The sequence below is a fragment of the Talpa occidentalis genome, unplaced genomic scaffold (genome assembly GCF_014898055.3).
Source record: "Talpa occidentalis isolate TD23 unplaced genomic scaffold, MPIMG_talOcc4v2.1 talOcc4.6, whole genome shotgun sequence".
Classification (NCBI taxonomy): domain Eukaryota; kingdom Metazoa; phylum Chordata; class Mammalia; order Eulipotyphla; family Talpidae; genus Talpa; species Talpa occidentalis.
The window spans coordinates 27,324,616-27,351,025 of NW_023604972.1; the positions used below are offsets into that span (position 1 = coordinate 27,324,616).

The following is a 26,410-nucleotide window of genomic DNA, read 5'->3' on the forward strand; positions in this document are numbered from 1 at the left end:
AAATAAAAATCGTGTAATCTACATTTCTACTTTTGCCTCAAATGATAGGTAAATATTCACTTTTTATACTTTTATTGGATGACAAAAGCAGACATTTAAAAATGTAATTAATTCAAATATGTTAAAATATATCATGTTAACTCTTTCTGGTTACTATTAGTCTCTTCAATCATTTTATTATCCCCTAGCAAGTATAGTGTAGATTCCAGAGAAAAAATGTACGAACAGGCATACTCGATTTGCATTAAATAAGTAGTATAACAGCTACCTTAAGACTCTTCAACAGAACCACAACAGGCTGAAATGGAAATAGAAGCAAAAAGAAAGTCCTCAGGCACTCACAGCAATTGACCTCGTCAGACTTATCCACACAGTCATGATCACCGTCGCACACCCACTCTGTCAGGATGCAGCGCCCATCTCCACAGCGGTGCTCCTTTGTGGGATTGCAATCTGGAGAAAATGAGAACTTACTAGGACGCAGCGCTCAGCAGGATGAACACTCAGAGCAGTGTGGCTCGTAGTTGCAGGCAAGGGGAGTCTGTTCCTACTGTTCCAATACCTTCAATAAGTTATCTACAATGGGGCTAACAACTAAAATTCTTTGTTGACAATTGCCAAGTTGTGCCCAATGACAGATAACTGGGTAAAGAAATTGTGGCTTATGTACTTAGTGGAATAGTCTCAACTATTGAAAAAAGATGAAAGTACATTTTGGGGACAAAATGGATGGATCTTGAGGTGATTATATAAGAGAAATAAGTGAAAGACAGAAACTGGATGGTTTCACTTATTGTGGAATATAAATAACAAGGAATATTGGCAAAGCACAACAAAAATAATTCTTAGACTTTGTGAAAAGCATATTGGTTACTAGCAGGAATGGGGAAGAGGGTAGAGAGTAAAGGGGCTAGGAGTTTTGCTGGAGGGTGACTGAAGTATAAATAGGGAGGTGTGAAAATGTACCCCTGAAATTGTATAGCTATGTAAATGACTGAAGGTTTATCCAATGTAAGGAAAAAAATAAAATTGTGTGTTGAGTTTTACTTCCCACCAAAGCAGATGGTCCTCTGGCCACCATCAGCCTGAGGGACAACCTACCTTTTTTTAGGATAACAACTGTGCTGCTTCCTCAGGATCCATTGTTTACTCTTTTTTAAAAAGTTACTTTTATTTATGCATACAAGAACTGGGGTGCAGGAAAAGGTGTCGGGAGTGAGAGGATTCACCAGAGACAGAGTACAGAATAGGATGATTGACTGAAATACACTGCTGAGGGGAGCAGTAGGTGAGATAGAAGTCTGCTGTGCCATGTGGGTCAGCTCCCTGGCTTGGATCTAACTCATGCCACAGTGGCTGGCTATAGTTTGATAGTGCTGAGACTCTAACCCCTGTACCACCAGAAAGGATTATGCTGCACTGTAAGACAATTCTTTTTCTTTTTCACCCTGAGCCTCTCTACTAAACTATAAATTATCAAGCTACCCTCAGGCATTTACGCTTGTTCTTTGCATCTTTCCTCTCTTTTTTCTAGTTACTCATTGGTAATAGAAGGGATTGGATTTGATGCTCTCTAAGGTGTCTTTCAACTATAACTTCTATGGTATATACAGTTACAATTACCTCCTCATTCTTTGTGTCAGGACTAATCAGTCCTGGAAGAAAACCCATATATATTTTGTGACTCTTGGGATGGTCTGTACATATATACATTTTCTAATATTTCTATGGATGAAGTGAGGTATAGTTTGATGAAGTTTTAGAAACTACCTAGTTTCCCCATAGGGGGCCATTTCTGATCCATGTCACTCTGAAGCATTCTGCCAATGACACTCCTGATCCTTTCCCAACATTCCTTCCCGTATTTTTAAAAACAGAAAATATGATCAGTCTCACATGCTGTGTCCAGTGTCCCTACTCATCCCAGTCTGTCCTTTTGTTCATAGCATAAAGTTCCCACGCCCCCCAAAAATACACTCCCTAAAAATTCTAAAGCTAACTACAAAGTCCAAAAGTAAGTAAGCAAGAAGGGTTTTGCTGTTTTTTTTTTTTTTTTAAGATTTATTTATTTATTTATACAAGCACTGGGTACAGTCAGAGGCACAGGAGGGTGAGAGAATTCACCAGAGCCAGAGCGGGGAGCAGAGCAGGCAGAAGGACCGCAGTACACTGCTGAGGGGAGCAGCGGGCAGCAGGAGAGGTCTGCGCGCCATGTGGGACCCTCCTCCGGTGGCCGGGGAGCAGCCGGGAATCCAACCAGCGCTGCAGAGGCTGCAGGCAGCTTCGCAACCCAGTGCTCAACTGCTGCGCCACCAGGGAGGTCAGTTTTGCTGGTCTTAATGAACAACATGGCTTTCAAAATTGAATACAGCATTTTAAAAGGGAGGTTCATTCTTTAAAAGATCTGCTTCTGTACGGAAAACAACTGTGCCATCCTAATCTTAGGTGGCATTATTGCAAGAAGCAGTTCTTGTAGAGCTTGCCAGTCAAATAAAGAAGAATTCTTTGGTTACATATAATAAAAAGAACAGGCACAGGCAATCTATCTGTCTGCAAAGATTTACACAAGAACACAGAATGAGCCATTAACTTCAACGAGAGAAGAAACAGAGCACTATCAGGAAACAGATATTAATGCACAGTATTAAAACCTTTATCCAACTTTACAATCCATTTCTTGAACATTCTCTTAGTATGATTGTTTATGTAAAAGTATTATATTTATACATGCGACATGACTGAGACTCAATTTAAAAAAAAACCTCTTTGAAAATTAGGAAAGAAACTGTTTTGTAATAGAACCCACTAATCACATTAACAAACAATGTTCTTGGTTTGAACAGTTGAGAAAAAAACCCAAGTTCTTGGTTACAAATTTTTGTAACTTTAATTACAATTAGGGAAATAATGCTACTTACCACAGTTTTGTTCATCACTCAGGTCCCCACAGTCGTCATATCCATCACACACAAGGCTATAATTAAGGCATTTGCCTGTGTGACACTGAAACAGTTTCTCACTGCAATCTGCAAATAAGGGAAGCCACCAATGTGTCAACAGGAGAGAACAGGATGTTGTACTACTTTATTTAACAAAAAGCTTGTCAGGGAGGGAAATCATAACGATGATCTTATCTACACCTATTGTATTATAGGTGAAAAGACTGTAGCACAGAGATTCCATGGCTTGTCCAAGGTCACATAACAATTTCCTGCAGAATCAGGACTAGGATCATCTGGATCCCAAGTTGTTTTCTGAAAATTTTATTCTCAAGTTTTATACTGCCTAGTAGCTCTTCTACCACCAAAGATGAGAAAAGACATTCTCAAGTTGCCACAGTTCTTAATAAAGTTCATGTTCCTGTAGGATGAATAACTTTAATGAGGATAAGCAGTTTTATTTCTGAAAAAATGTTTCCTTTGACATTTAAGTTCAAATTTTTTAATGGTAAGAATATAGAGAATGGAGAGAAAAAGTAACTTTGAATATAGAGTTGTTACTATCACACAATCATTGTTACTTAAGACAATTCAGTGTTTTGTAATATCACCCTCAAATAAGAAACACTCCTAGATTTAGGCAGCAAGTTACAAGTAAGTGGTGCATAACCTCAGGAAGCTTAGAGATTAATATTGAAATAAGCAACAAACAGGAAAATGGTTTCTCAATTTTAATCAGATAGGTTTTGTACTTGGATCAGCCAGAACTCCTCTCCTAGCTTTGTCATCTACTTGATGTGAGATTTGGGTGCATTCCTTAAAAATCTGTAAGTCAGGAGGGAGAGGGATCAAAACGAGGGCGGGAAGGGCACAAGGGACTATGGTGATGGTGCATGGGTGAATTGATAGTGGAAATTCTATGGGGACTACACCAGAGAAAAGAGAACAAAAATTGTAAAAAAATGAACAATGATGTAATATATATATAAGTAAATATTTTTTAAAAATCTGTAAGTATATGAACTGATCTATGAAACTGGAATAGTATCAGTTACTTATTAGGACTTTGGGGAAGAAATTAATAAAATAAAATGTGTAACATACCAAGACAATTAAATGGGAAGAGTACTATTCAACAATGGTGTCAGGATAATTGGGTTTCAAATGTGCAAAATTGAACTCTGACCTTTACCTCCAACCATACACAAAAATATATTTTGAAAGGGATCACAGACTTAAATTTTAAGGACTAAAATTATGAGACTTTCAGTAGAAAATGTAGGGAAAAAATTGTGAACTTGGGGTAGGTAAAGAATTCTTAGATTTAAAGATTATAAAGGTAAAAATATTTGTGCTTCAAAATGCTATTAAGTAAAAAGACAAGCTACATATTGGAAAAATATTTACAAACCTAATACAGGATGTATTCCAGAGTATATGAAGAATGCTTGCACTCAATAAGAAAAACAACCCTAATACAAATAGGTGAAATACGAATAGAAAGTCTTCATGAAAGATGTAAAAATGGCTAATAAGTACATGAAAAGATGTTCAATATAATTAGCCATTAAGTAAATGCAAATTAAAATTACAAAACACATAATCCCTAAAATGACTATAATAAAAAAGACAGATGATACCAAGTATTGGCAAACATTTTGAGAAACTGAAACTCCTATCTCTCTAGTGGGAATGTAAAATAATAATGCCATTTGAAAAGCTTCAGGAGCTCCCAAAGTGCTTCCATTTGGGAGCTTCTTATTAAGTTAACCATAATCTTAACATGATCTTCATGAATTCCACTCCTAGAAATCTACCCAAGAGAAATGACACATATTTACACAAAGACTTATGTACAACTTATTCTTAATAACCAAATTTAAAAACAATCCAGCCACCATTGAATGGAAAAGAAAATGTTGGCTACTCATACAAAAGAATTCAGTGGTTAAAAGTATCAAACAACTGATAGATGTGACAGCATAAATAAACCTCTAAGACATTAAGTAAAAGATACCAAACACAAAGACTACATATGAAACTAATGACATTCTCAGAAAAAAAAAATTATAGAGCTAGAAACCAAAGCAGAGTTTATCTGTGGGTACAATGGTAGGAGTGGGGACTGACTACAAATAGATGGGAGAGAAATTTGGGTGTGATGAAAACATTTTAGAATTGGAATTTAGACATAGTTTCACAACCCTCTAAATTTCTTAAAAAATCAATGTGTTAGATTTATGTGTTATATAATTACACCCCAATAAAGCTGTTAAAATGTTTAAAACTAATATGTAAAAATTCTGCATTTAAGAGAAACTAGATTTCTTAAAATGTGTTTTTTCCTTATTTAAGTAAATTAAGTTCAAAAATATTTTCTTAAGCCTGGAGAGGACTCATGGCACATGGGCAGAATTGCAGTAGCGTGGATAGAGAGGAAAGTTAAGCATGCTTAAGTAGAAGGAACTGTGAGAGCAAAGGAAAGAGGGGGGAGAAGTAGGGGTACATTCAAAGATCTACTTGGCTGATAGAGACCAAGAATTTTTGGTCAATAGCCTGTCTCCTGAATTCTAGAGGACTGTTCTCCTCAAGCAGAAGTTTGTGTCTCACATAATTGGGCGAGGGTACTTCTTTACTCAAAACATACCAAACTTGATGACAATTCTTTTTTCAGTATTGCACATTGATTAAATTGTTAGCCACAAATGTTATACTTGTTCTTTATATGAATGATTATATTTGTTTCAAAAAGCATTCTTCTAAAAGGAAATTACTGAAATACCTTTAAAATCACATTGTTTTAGAAACAGAATGTGCCCAAGGGAGCATTTGTTCAGCACCTTCATTAAGAGGGTGTTCATGTGTACACATGCAAACACACATACACGTGCACATTTGCACACATTTATACAGAAACAATTAAGTATTTTTTCACATTTCCCCCAGGCTGCATAATTTTCAAAGGAGAATGATCATCATATAAAGGAACATATGAGAACAAATGAAGTCATGACTGCTGCCTTCCATTCAGCAGAGGGCGGTAACTTTCCACCTAGTACCCTGCAGCTGACAGGGGTCAACACAGACGTAGCTGAATTGACAGTCTATGGCATCTGTGTTCTTGTCCTCCAGGCAGAGTTGGGGAATTTATGCATCAAGATATATACATTTTCTGGGGCGGCTGTAAAAGGTCTTTTTATTTTTGTTTCTTGCTTTAATCCAAATTATTCTTACAGAAAGTTTTAGATCAGTATGCCAGTATCAGCAATAGTTCTCAATCTGAAGGTGGGACATATAAAAGGTGGCAGATTTTATTTTATTTTTTTTTCCTTTGATCTTATCTTTTTTTTTTTTAATAATAAATTTTATTTTTATATTCCCCATACAATTGCAACCCCCCATTCTGACCCCAATCCCTTCCCTCCCGCCCCCACCCCCCAAAAGTGTCTCTGGTTCATAGTTTTTTGTTGATTTTGATTTTCACTCTCTTATAGTTATTCATTTTCCTGGTCCCTTATTTAAGTTTTCTAGATTCCTGCTATGAGTGAGACCATCCGGTATTTTTCTTTTTCTTTTTGGCTAAGGGTGGCAGATTTTAAATCACTGAGTTCATTTTTTTTTTTAAGCATCACACTTTACTTCTTTTTTTTTTTTTTTTTTGATGTTGGGACTAAGGAATCAAACACTCCTTTTAGACTTAGATTAACCTGAGAGCACACCAAAAATTTCCAAATATTCATGCGTCCTTTGGTGAAGCTCTTTCTGGAATCACCTGTAATTCATACGAAAGCATCTTATTGGAGATATTTTTATTAAATTTAATAAATAGAAATGATTTGAACACTAAAAGAAATCTTTGTTATTCACACAGGTGCAGTTTCAACTTTCCACTGTTAGGGCATTCATGGCTAGAAGCCATTTTCAGAGGTTAGATACAAAATTAGCCAAATTTTGAAAACAACTTGTTACCTCATTCAGGTTTGTGTGATTAGTAAACACACAAAACCTTAACCAGAGGCCCCGAAGAGCCAGAAATACACAGCAAATAGAAAATAAAAAAAATCAGTGTCTCCTTTATTGGAATAAATGTTTATTTAAACTGAAAAGGGATGCTGTCAGTGCAATTTGGGGCCAACAAATCAAAATTTTCAAAGTCAGCTTGCTGTGATTTTCTTACTCAATACAAGCATAGTTTCATCTGACCTGAAGTAGATGTTTTTTTAGATACAGATTTTTTTTTCTTAATGAGACTTTGATACAAAATGTTACTTCTGAAGTTCTTGTGTGTTAATATTTATTTCAGTTTGGCACCTTGCTCTTTGAACTTTTGTCCTTCAAAATTACCATTAAATTTAAGGAGAAAACTAAGAAACAAAAAAAAAAAAACCCTTTTACTGAGGACATCCTTCAATTCACTCACTCTCTAAGTCTATAAACATTAATGTGCTGCCTCAATGCTAGATTCAAGTATGGATTCACAGTTGCCTTTCATAAACCCACTCATTCTGAGATGACCAGAATGGTTAAATGGTTTGCTCATAGTTGCCCAGCTCATTAAGAGCAGAGCTGTGGAATGACGCCAGCCTTCTTGACCCCTTGGGTTTCCTTGACAATTTTCTTCTGGTTCTAAGGAAAAGTTTCTCAACTGCTGTACTATTTACATTTTGAACTGAATAAATCTTTGCTATGGAGACTGTCCTCTGCATTGGAAGATGTCTGGGCATTCCTGACCTCTACCCACTGAATACCACAAGCACGCCTTCCAATCTCTGCAGCTGTGACCCTGGAATATGTCTCTACACACCACAAGACATCCCCTAGGGGCTGAAATTGCACCTAATTGAGAACCACTACTGGAGAAAAGATTTGCACTTTCAGAATCCCTCACCACCAGAATCTTCCCACCCAATGGGGGTATCTTGCTTGGGGAGATTTGTCACTTTGTTTCCAGTCTGTCTCATTGTCGCCCTTTTATCCTTTGTTGTGAGATCCCAATTTGTCAGATTTTAGGTCTCCTTCATTGTGAATCATTCTGTGTGCATTTGGAGATTTGTTGTGTCTATGTGAGGCAGTGAGTTCTGGTCCCTTCTATGCTGCCATCTTGAACCCATCTCTGAAATATTTTATAATTTTGATGGACATATTTCTAGTATTAGTCTTAATAAAGACTAAAAGCAAATATAGTCATTTTTTAATGACTCAGCAACATCATTTGGAATATGCATTTTTATCTTGTGCTTTTTGGGTTGCCCCCTTTACAAAATAGATTCATGTGGTGCTGCTTTTAAATTGTGCTTGCTGTGCCATTTATGTCCCCTCCATGATGTGTCACCTCACTTTTATCAGCTGTCTTCTGGTCATCTCTGTACCCTAACGTGAGAGGCGCTGGCAGGATGGGTAGAAAGGTGGCAGGGAAGGGAGAGTCCGATAACAACAGTAACAACAACTGCAATCACATAAATCCTCATGCTCTGAAGAGTTATTGCATGCCTGAGCCTTACCAGTCTGCACTCTTTACACCCAGAAATTCATTCTGCACAACAGTTCTAGCAACAGTTACTATTATTTTTACCATTTTCATGACAAGGAAACTGAGGCACAAACAGATTAAATAGATTGCCCAAGTTCACAGAAACAGGAAATGGTAAAGAAGAGATAAGAACCCAGGTAGCCTGACTCACGGATTTATTCATCACTACACTGTACTACACTCAGTATAACTAGTTAACCACAGTCCTCAAAAATAAATGAACCAACTTTACCCAAAGTTCTCAGTAAATGGTTTCCAAAAGCATCTGACAGAGGTTTTACGTGCCACGATTTATACAAACATTGTAGCAGCTTTTTCCTTGAGACTTTTTTTTACTTACTCATTTGATAAGTACCTGTTAGGTGCCAGGCAGTGTTCAGAGAGCTGGTTATAGAATCAAAAGGTTATATAGAATGTTAGCAACACAAGAGATACCAGGCACCTTCTGGTCCAGGGATGTCAAATCTGTCTGCACATTAGAATCACCTGGGGAGTTGGACAAAGTACTGCAGCCGAGACCCCACCTCCAGAACAACTGAACACAATCCTTGCAGGTGGGGTGTCCCAGAAATGCTATGTGCAGCCCCCCTCAATGATGAGAAAAGCAAGGGTTAGAGAAGTAGCCTGCCTATAGTAGTTTTTAAAAAAAATTTTTCTGCATTTCAAAAATCTTTTACTATACTATTAAAATTGTTCCAGGTAGTTGGTGATCTGTTCATTCAACAAATATTTAGGAAGACACTGATGATAATAATGACACAACTCGTCATGGGAGAAAGTATTGGATACCTGGAGAGCTTCTCTATTAGTCAATTACCTCCCACAGCAAACAGAGCACCCAAAATATTTTTCTGTCACATGAATGATCAAAATTAAATTGTTCACTCTAACTAAACTTTTATGGACAAGAGCAAGTCAACGGTGGTATAGTTTAGAGAAAACAGCATTCAATTTGAACCCATTTGAGACTGGGCTCAAATCTAGCACATTGAACCACTGGTATAGTCATTCATCTCCCTAAGCCTTGGCCCTGCATCTATCCAAAAGGGATAACTTCTCTGCTGATAATTAAATCATATAGGAAAGCTTCTGCTATAGTTGATTAAGGAATTCACAAACAGTAAATCCCTTCTCTGCCTTACTTTGAAGATGACTTAAAAACTCAATAAACTATTGACATACCTAATTTGAGCAGTGTTATAAAGGCAGGAAAATGCTTGGCAGGGGATCAATTTTGCATCTAAGCCATAGAAGTATGATCTCCTCTTGCTGTCTCCCTCCTGTAACCACCAGAAACTAGGAAGCCAGCATTTGTTTTTGTTCATCACTGGGAATGTCCAGCAAAATCTCCTTCTCCAGGCAGGAGTAGTGACGGGCTGCATGGATGTTCTGATTTGCATCCATACCTTAATTCAGATCTACACTATTCCTTCATGACAGGGTAGTGACAACAGGGGAGTGACACCTTCTATAAGCATGCATGGTGCAATGCCAGCGTATAGAATGTTAATGCTCAGAGGCAGATGTCGTTGTAAGGTCAGACACAATTACACACAAACCTTCAGTGTCTAATATAGTGTTTTCATAAACAAGTATTTTGAAGGGGTTTATTTTCTCAACTAAACCAGTTCATTTTTTGAGGGCAATTCTTAAGAAAATAATAAATAAACCCTCCAGTTTCTAGGCCACTGCTACTTGCCTTACAGAGTAATAATAACATTTTGTTCAGTCACTGACTAGGAAAATTTATTCTCTCAAGTTCAATTTCAACAAATGCAGCTGAAAGCACTCACTGTTTAAAGTGCTGTGCTCAGTGTAACAGAGGAACATAATGATGAAGCCAGTGTTGAGCCACGATCCAGAGCAGAGGCACACACACGATTTAAGAATGCATAATGTGGGCTATAACTGGGAGATAAACAAGGTAGTTCACCACAATTTCCATAAATTGGGCATATATATATATATATATATATATGGCATAGAAGACCTGGGGTGTAGACCACAGGTGCGGGAGATAAAAAGATTCATCAGAGACTGCGTGGGGAGCAGACAGGAGAATCTACTGAAATACACTGCTGAGGTGAGCAGCAGGTGAGACAGCAGAGGTCTGCTGCGCCATGTGGGTCACCTCCCTGGCCGGGGATCGAACTCACGCTGTTGTGTTGATAGCACTGAGGCTTAGCCCGTAGGCCACCAGGGAGGCCCAAATTGAATATAATTTCATTGAATCATTTTAAATCCCTACTGGGCTATTTCATACAATATTTTCTCCTAAATCCATAGCATGGAGTTTCTCCTAACTCCCTCATGTAATTATACATCCTGTAAAAAATGTTCTTCATGGAAAATTATGTGCCATAGATTTTTCTGAAGAGAACTTCAAATAAAAACAAATGTCTCACTGAAAACATTTCTAAACTTATTCATAACATAACTAAAGTTCCATAGAATGTCAGATATTCAACAATGGATAGATCAACAAGACAAAAAATAAGTAAAGAAACTAAAGCTCTAAATAAGGACCTAGAGCATTTGGGCTTAACAGACATCTATAGAACACTAAACCCAAAAAAAACGGAGTACACATTTTTCTCAAGCGCACACGGATCATTCTCCAGGATCGATCACATACTGGGGCACAAGACAAACATCAACAGATACACCAAGATTGAAATCATACCAACCATCTTTTCTGACCACGAAGGCATCAAACTAGAAATAAATCATAAAAAGAAGGCAAGGAACTATCCTACCTCATGGAGATTAAAAGCCACACTACTGGAAGACCACTGGACTAACGAGGAGATCAAAGAAGAAATTAAAAAATTCTTTGAATTGAATGACAAGGAGGACACCAATATCCTAAATGTATGGGATGCAGCAAAAGCAGTAATAAGAGGAAAATATATAGCAATAGAAGCTCACATCAAAAAACAAGAAAGAACTCAAAGAAACAACCTAATCTCGAAGCTCAAAGATCTAGAAAAAGAACAACAAAAAAACCCCAAATCCAGTAGAAGAAAAGAAATAATAAAAACCAAAGCAGAAATAAATGAAATTGAAACTAAAAAAACAATCCAAAAGATCAATGAAACCAAGAGCTGGTTCTTTGAAAAAATAAATAAAATAGACAAACCCCTAGCCAGGCTCACAAAGGAAAAAAGGGAGAAAGCACAAATACACAGGATCATAAATGAAAGAGGAGAAATCACAACGGACACAGCAGAAATCAAAAGAATAATCAGTAACTACTATGAACAGTTATATGGAAACAAGTTCAACAATCTAGAGGAGATGGACAAATTCCTACAACTCTACAATCACCCAAAGCTAGATAAAGAAGAAATAGAACACCTAAACAGACCAATTACAAGCAGCGAAATTGAAATGGTAATCAAAAACCTCCCGAAAAACAAAAGCCCAGGGCCTGATGGATTTACAAATGAATTCTACCAAACATTCAGAGACGAATTAGTGCCTATCCTTCACAAACTCTTCCAAAAAATTGAGAAGGAAGGGACAATACCAAACACGTTCTATGAAGCCAATATTACACTAATACCAAAACCAAATAAGGACAACACAAAAAAGGAAAACTATAGGCCAATCTCCCTAATGAACACTGATGCAAAAATCCTCAATAAAATTTTAGCTATCAGAATCCAACAATGTATCCATAAGATAATTCACCACGACCAAGTTGGATTCATTCCAGGGGCACAAGGATGGTTTAACATCCGAAAATCAATCAACGTTATCCAACACATCAACAAAAAGAAATATAAAAACCATATGATAATATCAATAGATGCTGAGAAAGCTTTCGACAAAGTGCAACACCCATTCATGATAAAAGCCCTTGAAATTCTTGGGATACCAGGAACATACCTCAACATCATAAAGGCCATCTATGACAAGCCAACAGCCAGTATCATTCTCAATGGTGAAAAGCTGAAAGCAATTCCATTAAGATCTGGAACAAGACAAGGATGTCCACTCTCACCACTGCTTTTCAATATAATACTGGAAGTCCTAGCCAGAGCAATAAGACAAGAGAAAGACATCCAAGGAATCCAAATAGGAAAAGAAGAAGTCAAACTATCACTATTTGCAGATGATATGATAATATACATAGAGAACCCCAAAATCTCCACAGAAAAACTAATTCAACTCATCAATCAATTCAGTAAAGTGGCAGGATACAAAATCAACACGCAAAAGTCAGTAGCCTTCCTATACACAAACAATAAATCTGAAGAAGAAGAAATCAAAAAAACCACCCCTTTTATTATCGAAACAAAAAAAATCAAATATTTGGGAATAAATCTAACAAAAGAGGTAAAGGACCTATACAAAGAAAACTATAAAACACTGTTAAAAGAAATAGAAGAAGACACAAAGAAATGGAAAGACATCCCCTGCTCATGGATTGGAAGAATAAACATTATTAAAATGGCCATCCTACCAAAAGCAATATACAGATTCAATGCTATTCCAATCAAAATCTCAATGGCATTCTTCAAAGAAATAGAACAATTATTGATGAAATTCATATGGAATCACCAAAAACCCCGAATAGCCAAAGCTCTACTGAAAAAAAAAGAAGGAAATGGAGGCATCACACTCCCAGACTTCAAACTATACTACAAAGCCATAATCATCAAAACTGCATGGTATTGGAACAAGAACAGACATACAGACCAATGGAATCGAATAGAAAATCCAGAAATAAACCCACAGATTTATGGTCAACTAATCTTTGACAAAGGAGCAAAGACTATGCATTGGAGCAAAGAAAGTTTGTTCAATAAATGGTGCTGGGAAAACTGGGTCGCTACATGCAAAAGAATGAAGCTTGACCACTACCTCACACCATACACAAAAATCAACTCAAAATGGATTAAAGAACTAGACATAAGACCTGAAACCATAAAATACATAGAAGGAAATATAGGCGAAACACTACGGGATTTGCACATCAAAGACATCTTTACAGACACATCACCCAAAGCAGTGATAGTGAAGAGAAAGATAAACAGCTGGGACTACATCAAATTAAAGAGCTTCTGCACAGCAAAAGAGACAATAACAAAAACAAAGAGAAACCCCACCAACTGGGAGAACATTTTTGCACACAACACTAATGATAAAGGACTGATCACAAAAATCTGCAAAGAGCTGATGAGACTCAGCAACAACAAAGAAAATAATCCAGTCAAAAAATGGGCAGAAGAGCTAAAAAGAAACTTCTCTGAAGAGGAAATGCAAATGGCCAACAGACATATGAAAAAATGTTCAACATCACTTGTAATCAGGGAAATGCAAATCAAAACTACCATGAGATACCATCTCACACCAGTGAGAATGGCACATATTAAAAAAACTAGCAACAACAAATGTTGGCGAGGGTGTGGAGAAAAAGGAACTCTTCTGCACTGTTGGTGGGAGTGCAAACTGGTCCAACCACTATGGAGAGCTGTGTGGAGATTTCTGGACCTACTAAACATAGAGCTTCCATATGATCCAGCAATTCCACTCCTAGGTATTTACCCAAAGGACACAGAAACATCAATTCCAAAGAGCACCTGCACCCCTATGTTTATAGCAGCACTGTTTACAATAGCTAAGCTTTGGAAACAACCCAAATGCCCAAAAATAGATGACTGGATCAAGAAGATGTGGTACATATATACCATGGAATATTACTCAGCATTCAAAAAAGATAAACACATGCAATTTGCAGCAACATGGATGGCGCTGGAAGGGATCATGCTCAGCGAAATAAGCCAAAAAGAAAAAGAAAAATACCGGATGGTCTCACTCATAGCAGGAATCTAGAAAACTTAAATAAGGGACCAGGAAAATGAATAACTACAAGAAAGTGAAAATCAAAATCAACAAAAAACTATGAACCAGAGACACTTTTTGGGGGTGGGGGGCGGGAGGGGAGGGATTGGGGTCAGAATGGGGCGTTTGCAATTGTATGGGGGAATATAAAAATAAAATTTAATATTAAAAAAAAAAATAAAGAGAAGGGGAAGAAGAAAAAAAAAAAGAATGTCAGATATTAAAAAAAGAATGTCAGATATTATGTAAACTAAATAAATGCATAGCATAAATATACAAATACATAAAGGTGAAGGTATATCTGAGCAAATAATTTTGAGGAAATACCAAATTATGCAAAATTGATGTCTTTTTTTAGAGTGCAGGATTTCTCAGAACCTTTAATACACAAGCATATATTTTAACTCTAATAGGTAGATCTGATAGAATTTCTCAAAACTTGTTTTTTTCTTTCAAGTCTCAGCTACTAGAATACCAGTTTGGAAAACACTGACTTGAAATATTGCCATAATAAACTGCCTTTGAAACATTATGACAGACCAGCATCCTAACCTTCAGTGGGCTGACCTGGTAAACAGAAGAGAGCCGAAGCTCTCAATTGAGTCTGGGCAACCCCTACAGGCAGTAAACACAGCTTCCCTGCCGCCCAACACCCCCCCACCCCCACCCCGCCACAGTAACTATTGCTGACCACGGAGCCATTCAAAAACCATGAAAACATAATTGTATATGGTTGTTTTGGATGCAGGTCCAGCAATGTATTTTAGAGGCTAATTTTTCCTTTTGATCTGTTGCATAACTGCAAACAAAGTTGAAAGCTGAATATATATTTGTGATGGACTGAATGTATGTGTCCTCCCAAATTTTGAGGCCTAATTTGGAAGCGTTAATCTCCAAGGTATTTGGAGATAAGGGATATGAAAATGTTATAAAGGTTAAATGAGGTCATGTGGGTGGAGTCCTAATTCAATAGGGCCAGGACCCAGATAAAAGGATGAGCTCCCAGAGCTCCCTCCCACTTTTCTCCCTTTCTCATTTTTACCATCTCTTCTCCAAAGAGATCATGTGAGCATACCAGGAAGTGGTAGCTGCCTATAAGCCAGGAAGAAAACTTTCACCAAATACTGAACCCTGTTCAACCTTGATCTTGGGACTCCCCAGCCTGCACAAATGTGAGAAAATAAATGTCCGCTGTTTAAGCCATGCAGTCTGTGGCAGCTGTAAGACAACCCAAGCAGACTAATGCAATATTGGACAACCAACCAACCAATTCAGTTAAAAAAAAACAAACAAAAAAACTAATCAAGTTAATAGTAAGCAAATTGAGGCTGTTTAAGGCTGAGCTTACCTATGCATGGATTTAAAACAGTTAAGGCCATCAACTCCCTCCTGGTTTAAACAAACAAGCAGTATAAACAAACAAGCAGCTTTGTACCTGCTCTGTCATAAATATTAAGAATCATGGAGGTAAAAAACTTTCCAATTAAAAAATGTCATTTTAAAAATAAGTTGACATTTACACTCAAAGCTTTAAAAACAAAAATAAAAAATCCTCACCCAAATAAAATAAACAAAAAGCTTTCTCCCAATTTTAAGACACTTTATGCACAACCACTTCAGTCCCTGACCTGTTCTGATATGGCAGGGAGCTCTGGTGTCCCTGATGAAATCAGGCCTTTGAAAGGTGTGCAAACACACTGCTGTCACACTGGGAGAAGATAAACACATTTGCTCACTTTAGAAAGGCCAAGGAAACTCGTTTACACAAGTGATGGGTGGTTGTCAGGATGCAACAATGGAATGCCTTTGGTTTCCAGGTCCCTAAATAGAATTTCTGTGCCCAGAGACCAAGCCCAGCAGCCCGGCACTTACTGCAGTGAGACTCATCACTCCAGTCATTGCAGTCATTGTAGCCGTTACACTGCAGTTTCCTGGGGACACAGATCCCACTGGTACACAGGAAGCTATCACCCCCTCCACACAGCACTGGAAAAAACGGGCAGAAAAACAATGTTGAAATGGAACTTTATTTCTTTTTTTAAAATTAGGAGAGATAAGTAAACAACAAAGATAAAACCGTCCCTTGTTTTTCAACTAAGTTACTTCTAAATTCCCTCAGTTTTATTGTCCATTGTTTCTTGGGTCTTCTAGAACATTGTGAGATTACCTGGGGATGACACAGAGCCTGTTTGCCTGAGAAAATCAAAACAGAAGGCTCAAGGGTTGTATAATTTATGTAGACAAAATACCCAAAGGGAATATATTTTTAATAACTGCAAATTATTTCAATGTGAAGTGATATTAACTGAAAAAACATTTGTAAAAATTCTCTCCTAAATTACTACTCAAGTTGGCAGAGAAAATTATGTAAAAAGAGTCAGTTGATGTGCATTTGACCACAGGCAAAGAGAACCCATGTCCTATATTTGAAATGTCTTTACTTACCTTAATAAAATGCCAGCTAAAAAAATGTCAGCAATTATGGTATAATGAAAATGAAATAACAAGTGAATACCAAGGTAAGATAATAAGCTAGAAAGATTTCTTTAAAAAAGCATTCAATGAGGATAAATCAGTTCAAAATATTAAAATATACTTAAATATTTGGTAAGTGCATCAAACATCTTTTAAATATCCATAAACTTTGACCCAGAATTTTTTTTAATCTTGGACTTCATACAAAGGAAATTTTTATGAATGCATGCAAGTTTTTATTTTAAAGACTGTTTTACCATTGTGACTTAAATGAGGAAACTATAAAATTTTTTTTGCAATAGTTTTGTACCTCCAAATAAGGTATACTGTGAAAACCACTGAAAAGTGTGCTGTAAAAAATACCTAATGTCCTGGGACAAAGTTCAAGATAGTTTAAGTGGAAAAACACCATTTGGTTCTCAAAAAGTATAACATAATTTGACTTGGAAAGGATATCAAAAGTACCATAACTCTGCTTTTAGGCTCAAAAGTAATTTTTATTTCTTCATTGTACTTTACTTCACTTTTTACAAATGCTTTTCCAATGACCATATCCTACTTTTTTAATTCGGAAAAAAATCGACTTATTGTGAGTTCCGAGTAACAATAGAAAAACACAACCTTTGAAAACTTTTCTCAGTCTTCCTCCTGGTGTCTCTCTCTCCCACCTTCCTCCCTCCACTAAAGCTAGTGCAGCCCTTCGTCAGCTGTGTGGGCAGCTGCCTGCTCACTGTCACCACTCCCTGAAACATGTACTCCTTGATAAGATGACTATCAAGAAAAACAGGACTAAAGAAAAACAGGATTAAAGAAAAACAGGACTAAAGAAAAACAGGAAATTTTTGACTAAAGAAAAACAGGAACTACAGAACACTTTGCCTAAGCATTGGAAATAGAGAAGTGCAGACTGAACACTCCTAGTGTGAAGCCCATTTCGCTCATAGTCTCCAGGTTCCAAGGCTCAGGAGGTTCTAAATATCTAACAGGGAAAAGTCACCTCAATCTTGAATGGAACACAACATGTTGCCACAAAGCAAGGGGGAAAAAAATGTAATTAGTGGATTATTTTCCAACACTATCAAAGAAACGAGTGTTTCCATTTGCTGAACATAAAGTGTGAGCTGATTTGGTCAGTTTCTTTTGATCCTATTTGAATCATATTCTTCACAAGATCAACTACAAAAGTCTGTTTTCCCCTTACATCCCACAATTTCAGTATCAATACAATCGACATCTATGGATTTCTACTGGCAAAATATTCAGCATCTTTATATTTTTTATCATCTTAGAGGATTCAGCAAAGAAATGCATTCCTGTCGCTACAAATACAGACTTCTAAAAGGTACACAGGAAACCAGATATAAAATGAAAAGCCAAAACACTAAGGTTTTACTGGCCAGTCTATACAATAGCCTCTTGCGTTAAGAGGAAATTTTCAAAGAATAAGTGTTTATCCTAGTGTGAGAGTGTTTCTATATTATACTGGAGAGTACAGAAATTCCATCTGTCTGCATTTCAGAAGCTGCAATGCCTCAGAAGAATTATTGCATTCCCCACCTTATGGCTCTGATGATTCCTTGGGAAATGTAGCTGAAAGCTCAAGATTAAAAAGCTCTTTACATCTAGATTTCCTCTTTAAAACCCTATATATTTTACTCCAGTAAAGCCAGCTTTTGTGTATGTTAGATCAAATCTGGATCAAATTTAAAACATGGCATTGCTGGCATTGTTTTGATTATTGATATTCCCTGTTTTGGCTGATTCTGCAGAAATTGATTTCTTTTGTGTGCTCCTCCGAGGGAGGTGTGGTTGCTCATGGTTTTAAGATACTGGAAATAATTCCTTTACTCTCATTTTTTTCTTTGAAAGTTCATAGTTTCATTATTATTTTAGTAAAGTTAGGACTTTTGTTTTTTTGTGGGACCCTCGCCGGCAGCTGGGGAACAAACCGGTGCTGCAGAGGCTGCCGGCAGGCTTGCAGCCCAGCGCTCAACCACTGTGCCACCAGGGGAGGCCCAAAGTTAGGACAACTTTTGTATAGTATCTCATTCCTCCTTACCCCATAATCAGAATTTTCATTTTTTTTTTTTTTGTGCAAAGCTGTCCAACTCACAAAATGCTTCACAAACATATCTACTTGCAAATAGCCCAGAACACAGGCAGCATTCTAATCACAACTTTGTGAGGAGGAGTGGTAGTTACACATCATGGAATGGAGTCTCAGGGGATTGACAGCTATTGCTCAAAGCCAGGTAGCTTGGAAAAGGTGAAAACCAGTCCATAATGGTGAAGGGTGGGCTCCCGGCCCACCTCCTCCACACCACACCCAACCCGTTTCTAGTACAGGGACAATTATGTAGGCACTTGACATGTGGTCAGCACAACAGCGCCAGGTTCAAGAAAAAGATCAAATTTGTCATTATCTTTTTATCTAATTAAAAAATAAATGTCTGCCTTCAAGGTGAATTGGATCAGATGAGATGACATTCCATGTTAACTTTGGGTTTTTTGGAGAACAGTTCTAGAAAGCAATTTACAAGTGTCTGCAGAGATTTTTTCCAACCATCAATTTCACTGTCTTATAACAATCATCTTCAAACAGCCTTTTGACTTAGCCCTTAGGATGACAAAGGGAGATTCCCTGAGGAGAAATCCAGCTTTAACATTTTGACCCCATCACCACTGGAATCATCCATAAGGCTGGGAGGTTTCTGTTGGACTTTAAATCAATAGCAGACAATCAATGGAATATTCATTCATTGAATGAACTAATATTAACTGAGTGATTACTATGGGTTGTATATATTGCAGCACCTTAGGGAGCAGTGAAGAAAAATAATTCCCTACATTCAAGTAGCATGTCTTGTACTGTGCATCATCTGATACATTCTCTTGCAAACTAAAGATGCTTCACCACCAAAGTTGACTTCCATTTATTTTCATGTGTAACAATTAGTTAATATTAATGTGACAACAGCAGCATATGAAGGTATATTGCCAAGACACTAGTTTACACGTCCAGATAATAGAGACAGTTACGAATCAGCTAGACTTCAGAATTCCAAGGATTGTGAAGAGTATGCTGCCATAGGTATGATAGCTCTTTTAGTACTCTTGTCTCTGATAACGAACTGCTGAAATAATATCCATAGCCTGAAATGACCTTTAGATTTTCTGTATCTACTTCCTGGACTCAGATTTCTCTGCCTATCTGTTGTGAACAGCATTTATATTGGCAAATATTCTCATTACTCTGGTTGTTAACTTTCAGAGTATTATTCAGCAATTACCTTCCAATCACTGACTTATAGTGTCCTCATTCAGTCTGTCTTGGTGCTGTTGCTTAAAGTTTGAAGCCCAGGATCAAGTCTACCTCTGAAAAGAAAGTCAGCCTGGCATTGAACGTCATCAGCTGAGCCTGCATGAAGAACCCATTCGCCTTCCATTCTGCATACTGCTCTTACCATTTACAAAGGTTGCCAGTGTGATGGGGGGGAAACCAGCAGGTGAATGTAGGATCCTGGAAACTTATTGCAGACAAGTTTATGATAGAGGAGGAAATGATTACACCCAATGCTGCTGATAGGTAGAGGAAGATGCAACTGGTGACAACAGGACGTGGCAATGTGGAGTCAGCGGAGGCCCTGACAAGAGCCTTTTCAATGGAGTGGTGAGAGCAAAAGTCTGACTGCAGTGAAGTCAAGAGAGTTTGAGAGATGGGGTAGTAGTTCCGAAAAGAAGGACAACTCTTTTGAGGCAAAAGAGAACAAGTAGTTGGCTGGCAGCCTACAAAAAGATATGGGGTAAAAAGTGTTTTTCAATGCTTTTGTGTTCATAAATTCTTTGCCAGGAGCCTAGAGTGGTACTACGTTCTGCTCACAGGTAGGTTCTGATCAAAAATGACTCGAAGATACAGGAGCTCGTGGATGGGGGAGCATCAATCAGGAATGTATTTACAATCTGAAAATGTAGCCAGTCTTGTATGTTTTTGTCCTTCTAATCCCCTCACTGAGATGTGGTTTACCCTGAGGAAGTATCTGTCTAAGTGAGAAGTCCTATTTCTTTTAATCTTCTTCAACATCTGCAAGACATATAGTAAATATTTCATTTCTCCATCTCAGCTTTACTCCATTTCAACCAAAGAGATCACTGTTATCTGCTTTATACATTTAGCTTCATGTCAAATTTCCTTTGCATTTGGATTTTGCTGCCCAAAGCGAGTGAGAAAATCAGATCGGCCTTAGGATTTTTAGTGTTGAGTTAAAGTCTGAGAGCTTACATTTAAACTCATTTTTTGGATTATGAATATTTAGTTCTTAATTATAAGCTGCTTAGCTTTTCATTATTTTTAGACTTGGAAGAATGGGACATAAGGTGAAAAACTTTTGATATATGTAGGGTGGTAGGTCAGGCAGTTTAGGAAAAATATAAAACCTGTGAAGCAAGCATGAGCAGTGAGACCTGGAACCAAATAGACTCAGAAGACCCTAGCTTAAAGGTATAGTGGCAGGTAAATCTAATCCTGTCACCCTTAAGTGCTTAAAATATCACATCACTTTATTTTTTAAAATCAAAGTGACACATATGTTTCCACTCAAAAAAGTGATAAGAAATATTATGCAGGGCCTCCCCGGTGGCACAGTGGTTGAGCGCTGGGTTGTGAAGCTGCCCGCAGCCTCTGCAGTGCTGGTTCAATCCCCGGCTGCTCCCCGGCCACCAGAGGAGGGTCCCACATGGCGCCCAGACCTCTCCTGCCGCCCGCTGCTCCCCTCAGCATTGTACTTTGGTCCTTCTGCCTGCTCTGCTCCCCGCTCAGGCTCTAGTGAATTCTCTCACCCTCCTGCACTTCTGACTGTACCCAGTGCTTATATAAATAAAATAAATAAATCTTAAAAAAAAACATGTTTAAAAAAAAAAAGAAATATTATTCAGGCATATTGCGCATGGGCTTTGACTTCGTTAAGGATGGTACAAGAACCCACAGGATTTAATGGGCACCTGGAAGAACCAAGAAAGGAACTCTAACTTTCAATTTCTCAGAAAACTATGACAGGGTCATGGGTCTTAACCTTGGGGTTTATGCTAGACAGGATACTCCACTGTATCTGGGCCAAATCAGAGTACAGGAACATGGCCACAGACTTAGTTTGCCTAGCTGCCCTGCAGCCATTTCCACCTGAGATTCTGCCACAGTGACTTCATCTCTTACGACGGTGGTAACCATCTTACCGCAAAGACAAGGTAAAACCAATCCCTTCACTACATGCAAGTCTCTAATTCCAAGTCACTCAGCTAGTATATTCCATGTTCTACTTAGTGAGAAAACATCTTCATCAAAAAATGTTCAAAGGAAGTTCAAAACACCTCCCCAAATGAAATGCCCTCCAGTCCAAGTCTTCCTCAACTCACTTTCTCCTCTGAAACAAAGCTATCTTTGATTCAATGAAACTCTGCCATCTGGCCTTCAGCTTAAATTCCTTAAAATTAAAGTGACATATAATTATTGCCTGTCCAACAGCATGATAGATCTATCATGCTACAGGAAAATCAGTCATTGTAAAATTGTCAAAAAATCATAAGCAGGAAACAAAAACATATCTGTTGGTAGCACTCTGATAGAAGGTAGAGTTTAGAAAGTGGTTGTCATCATACTGCAAGTCACAGTATAAAATAGAAAAAAACCCACTCAGTGGATTTTTATTTTTTTATTTTTTTTTTTAATCTTAAATTTTATTTTTATATTCCCCCATACAATTGCAAACGCCCCATTCTGACCCCAATCCTTCCCCTCCCGCCCCCCTCCCCCCAAAAAGTGTCTCTGGTTCATAGTTTTTTGTTGATTTTGATTTTCACTTTCTTATATTCATTTTCCTGGTCCCTTATTTAAGTTTTCTAGATTCCTGCTATGAGTGAGACCATCCGGTATTTTCCTTTTTCTTTTTGGCTTATTTCGCTTAGCATGATCCCTTCCAGCGCCATCCATGTTGCTGCAAATTGCATGTGTTTATCTTTTTTGAATGCTGAGTAATATTCCATGGTATATATGTACCACATCTTCTTGATCCAGTCATCTACTTTTGGGCATTTGGGTTGTTTCCAAAGCTTAGCTATTGTAAACAGTGCTGCTATAAACATAGGGGTGCAGGTGCTCTTTGGAATTGATGTTTCTGTGTCCTTTGGGTAAATACCTAGGAGTGGAATTGCTGGATCATATGGAAGCTCTATGTTTAGTAGGTCCAGAAATCTCCACACAGCTCTCCATAGTGGTTGGACCAGTTTGCACTCCCACCAACAGTGCAGAAGAGTTCCTTTTTCTCCACATCCTCGCCAACATTTGTTGTTGCTAGTTTTTTAATATGTGCCATTCTCACTGGTGTGAGATGGTATCTCATGGTAGTTTTGATTTGCATTTCCCTGATTGCAAGTGATGTTGAACATTTTTTCATATGTCTGTTGGCCATTTGCATTTCCTCTTCAGAGAAGTTTCTTTTTAGCTCTTCTGCCCATTTTTTGACTGGATTATTTTCTTTGTTGTTGCTGAGTCTCATCAGCTCTTTGCAGATTTTTGTGATCAGTCCTTTATCATTAGTGTTGGGTGCAAAAATGTTCTCCCAGTTGGTGGGGTTTCTCTTTGTTTTTGTTATTGTCTCTTTTGCTGTGCAGAAGCTCTTTAATTTGATGTAGTACCAGCTGTTTATCTTTCTCTTCACTATCACTGCTTTGGGTGATCTGTCTGTAAAGATGTCTTTGATGTGCAAATCCCGTAGTGTTTCACCTATATTTCCTTCTATGTATTTTATGGTTTCAGGTCTTATGTCTAGTTCTTTAATCCATTTTGAGTTGATTTTTGTGTATGGTGTGAGGTAGTGGTCAAGCTTCATTCTTTTGCATGTAGCGACCCAGTTTTCCCAGCACCATTTATTGAACAAACTTTCTTTGCTCCAATGCATAGTCTTTGCTCCTTTGTCAAAGATTAGTTGACCATAAATCTGTGGGTTTATTTCTGGATTTTCTATTCGATTCCATTGGTCTGTATGTCTGTTCTTGTTCCAATACCATGCAGTTTTGATGATTATGGCTTTGTAGTATAGTTTGAAGTCTGGGAGTGTGATGCCTCCATTTCCTTCTTTTTTTTTCAGTAGAGCTTTGGCTATTCGGGGTTTTTGGTGATTCCATATGAATTTCATCAATAATTGTTCTATTTCTTTGAAGAATGCCATTGAGATTTTGATTGGAATAGCATTGAATCTGTATATTGCTTTTGGTAGGATGGCCATTTTAATAATGTTTATTCTTCCAATCCATGAGCAGGGGATGTCTTTCCATTTCTTTGTGTCTTCTTCTATTTCTTTTAACAGTGTTTTATAGTTTTCTTTGTATAGGTCCTTTACCTCTTTTGTTAGATTTATTCCCAAATATTTGATTTTTTTTGTTTCAATAATAAAAGGGGTGGTTTTTTTGATTTCTTCTTCTTCAGATTTATTGTTTGTGTATAGGAAGGCTACTGACTTTTGCGTGTTGATTTTGTATCCTGCCACTTTACTGAACTGACTGATGAGTTGAATTAGTTTTTCTGTGGAGATTTTGGGGTTCTCTATGTATATTATCATATCATCTGCAAATAGTGATAGTTTGACTTCTTCTTTTCCTATTTGGATTCCTTGGATGTCTTTCTCTTGTCTTATTGCTCTGGCTAGGACTTCCAGTATTATATTGAAAAGCAGTGGTGAGAGTGGACATCCTTGTCTTGTTCCAGATCTTAATGGAATTGCTTTCAGCTTTTCACCATTGAGAATGATACTGGCTGTTGGCTTGTCATAGATGGCCTTTATGATGTTGAGGTATGTTCCTTGTATCCCAAGAATTTCAAGGGCTTTTATCATGAATGGGTGTTGCACTTTGTCGAAAGCTTTCTCAGCATCTATTGATATTATCATATGGTTTTTATATTTCTTTTTGTTGATGTGTTGGATAACATTGATTGATTTTCGGATGTTAAACCATCCTTGTGCCCCTGGAATGAATCCAACTTGGTCGTGGTGAATTATCTTATGGATACATTGTTGGATTCTGATAGCTAAAATTTTATTGAGGATTTTTGCATCAGTGTTCATTAGGGAGATTGGCCTATAGTTTTCCTTTTTTGTGTTGTCCTTATTCGGTTTTGGTATTAGTGTAATACTGGCTTCATAGAACGTGTTTGGTATTGTCCCTTCCTTCTCAATTTTTTGGAAGAGTTTGTGAAGGATAGGCACTAATTCGTCTCTGAATGTTTGGTAGAATTCATTTGTAAATCCATCAGGTCCTGGGCTTTTGTTTTTGGGGAGGTTTTTAATTACCATTTCAATTTCGCTGCTTGTAATTGGTCTGTTTAGGTGTTCTATTTCTTCTTTATCTAGCTTTGGGTGATTGTAGAGTTGTAGGAATTTGTCCATCTCCTCTAGATTGTTGAACTTGTTTCCATATAACTGTTCATAGTAGTTACTGATTATTCTTTTGATTTCTGCTGTGTCCGTTGTGATTTCTCCTCTTTCATTTATGATCCTGTGTATTTGTGCTTTCTCCCTTTTTTCCTTTGTGAGCCTGGCTAGGGGTTTGTCTATTTTATTGATTTTTTCAAAGAACCAGCTCTTGGTTTCATTGATCTTTTGGATTGTTTTTTTAGTTTCAATTTCATTTATTTCTGCTTTGGTTTTTATTATTTCTTTTCTTCTACTGGATTTGGGGTTTTTTTGTTGTTCTTTTTCTAGATCTTTGAGCTTCGAGATTAGGTTGTTTCTTTGAGTTCTTTCTTGTTTTTTGATGTGAGCTTCTATTGCTATATATTTTCCTCTTATTACTGCTTTTGCTGCATCCCATACATTTAGGATATTGGTGTCCTCCTTGTCATTCAATTCAAAGAATTTTTTTAATTTCTTCTTTGATCTCCTCATTAGTCCAGTGGTCTTCCAGTAGTGTGGCTTTTAATCTCCATGAGGTAGGATATTTCCTTGCCTTCTTTTTATGATTTATTTCTAGTTTGATGCCTTCGTGGTCAGAAAAGATGGTTGGTATGATTTCAATCTTGGTGTATCTGTTGATGTTTGTCTTGTGCCCCAGTATGTGATCGATCCTGGAGAATGATCCGTGTGCGCTTGAGAAAAATGTATACTCCGTTTTTTTTGGGTTTAGTGTTCTATAGATGTCTGTTAAGCCCAAATGCTCTAGGTCCTTATTTAGAGCTTTAGTTTCTTTACTTATTTTTTGTCTTGTTGATCTATCCATTGTTGATAGTGGTGTGTTGAAGTCTCCCACTACGTATGTGTTTTCTCTGATGTCTGTTTTCAGAGAGGACAACAGTTGTCTGATATATTTTGGTGCTCTTTCGTTTGGTGAGTATATGTTAATGAGTGTTATTTCTTCTTGAAGTATTGTCCCCTTAATCATAATGTAGTGACCATTGGGGTCTCTTTTTATTTTTTTGAGTTTGAAGTCTGTTTTATCTGATATAAGTATAGCTGTTCCTGCTTTCTTTTTTGGCCCATTTGCTTGTAGGATTGTTTTCCATCCTTTGACTTTGAGCCTATTTTTATCTTTTGTAGCTAAATGTGTTTCCTGGAGACAGCAAAAGGTTGGG

The 26,410-nt window shown here is 37.4% G+C and overlaps 1 protein-coding gene across 2 annotated transcripts in view; it reads right to left on the minus strand.

Annotated features, from left to right (window-relative positions):
* The window catches only part of CORIN (corin, serine peptidase), a 179,849-nt gene that overhangs the window by 63,395 nt on the left and 90,044 nt on the right, over window positions 1-26,410 (minus strand). Inside the window, exons 6-8 of one of the 2 annotated variants that reach the window (XM_037530071.2) lie at window positions 16,192-16,305; window positions 2,919-3,026; window positions 343-453 (exon numbers count right to left, since the gene is read on the minus strand). In XM_037530071.2, the coding sequence (XP_037385968.1) occupies window positions 343-453; window positions 2,919-3,026; window positions 16,192-16,305 (333 nt within the window). The remainder of the gene's footprint in view (window positions 1-342; window positions 454-2,918; window positions 3,027-16,191; window positions 16,306-26,410) is intronic. The other variant, XM_054687979.1, reaches the window with a different exon arrangement.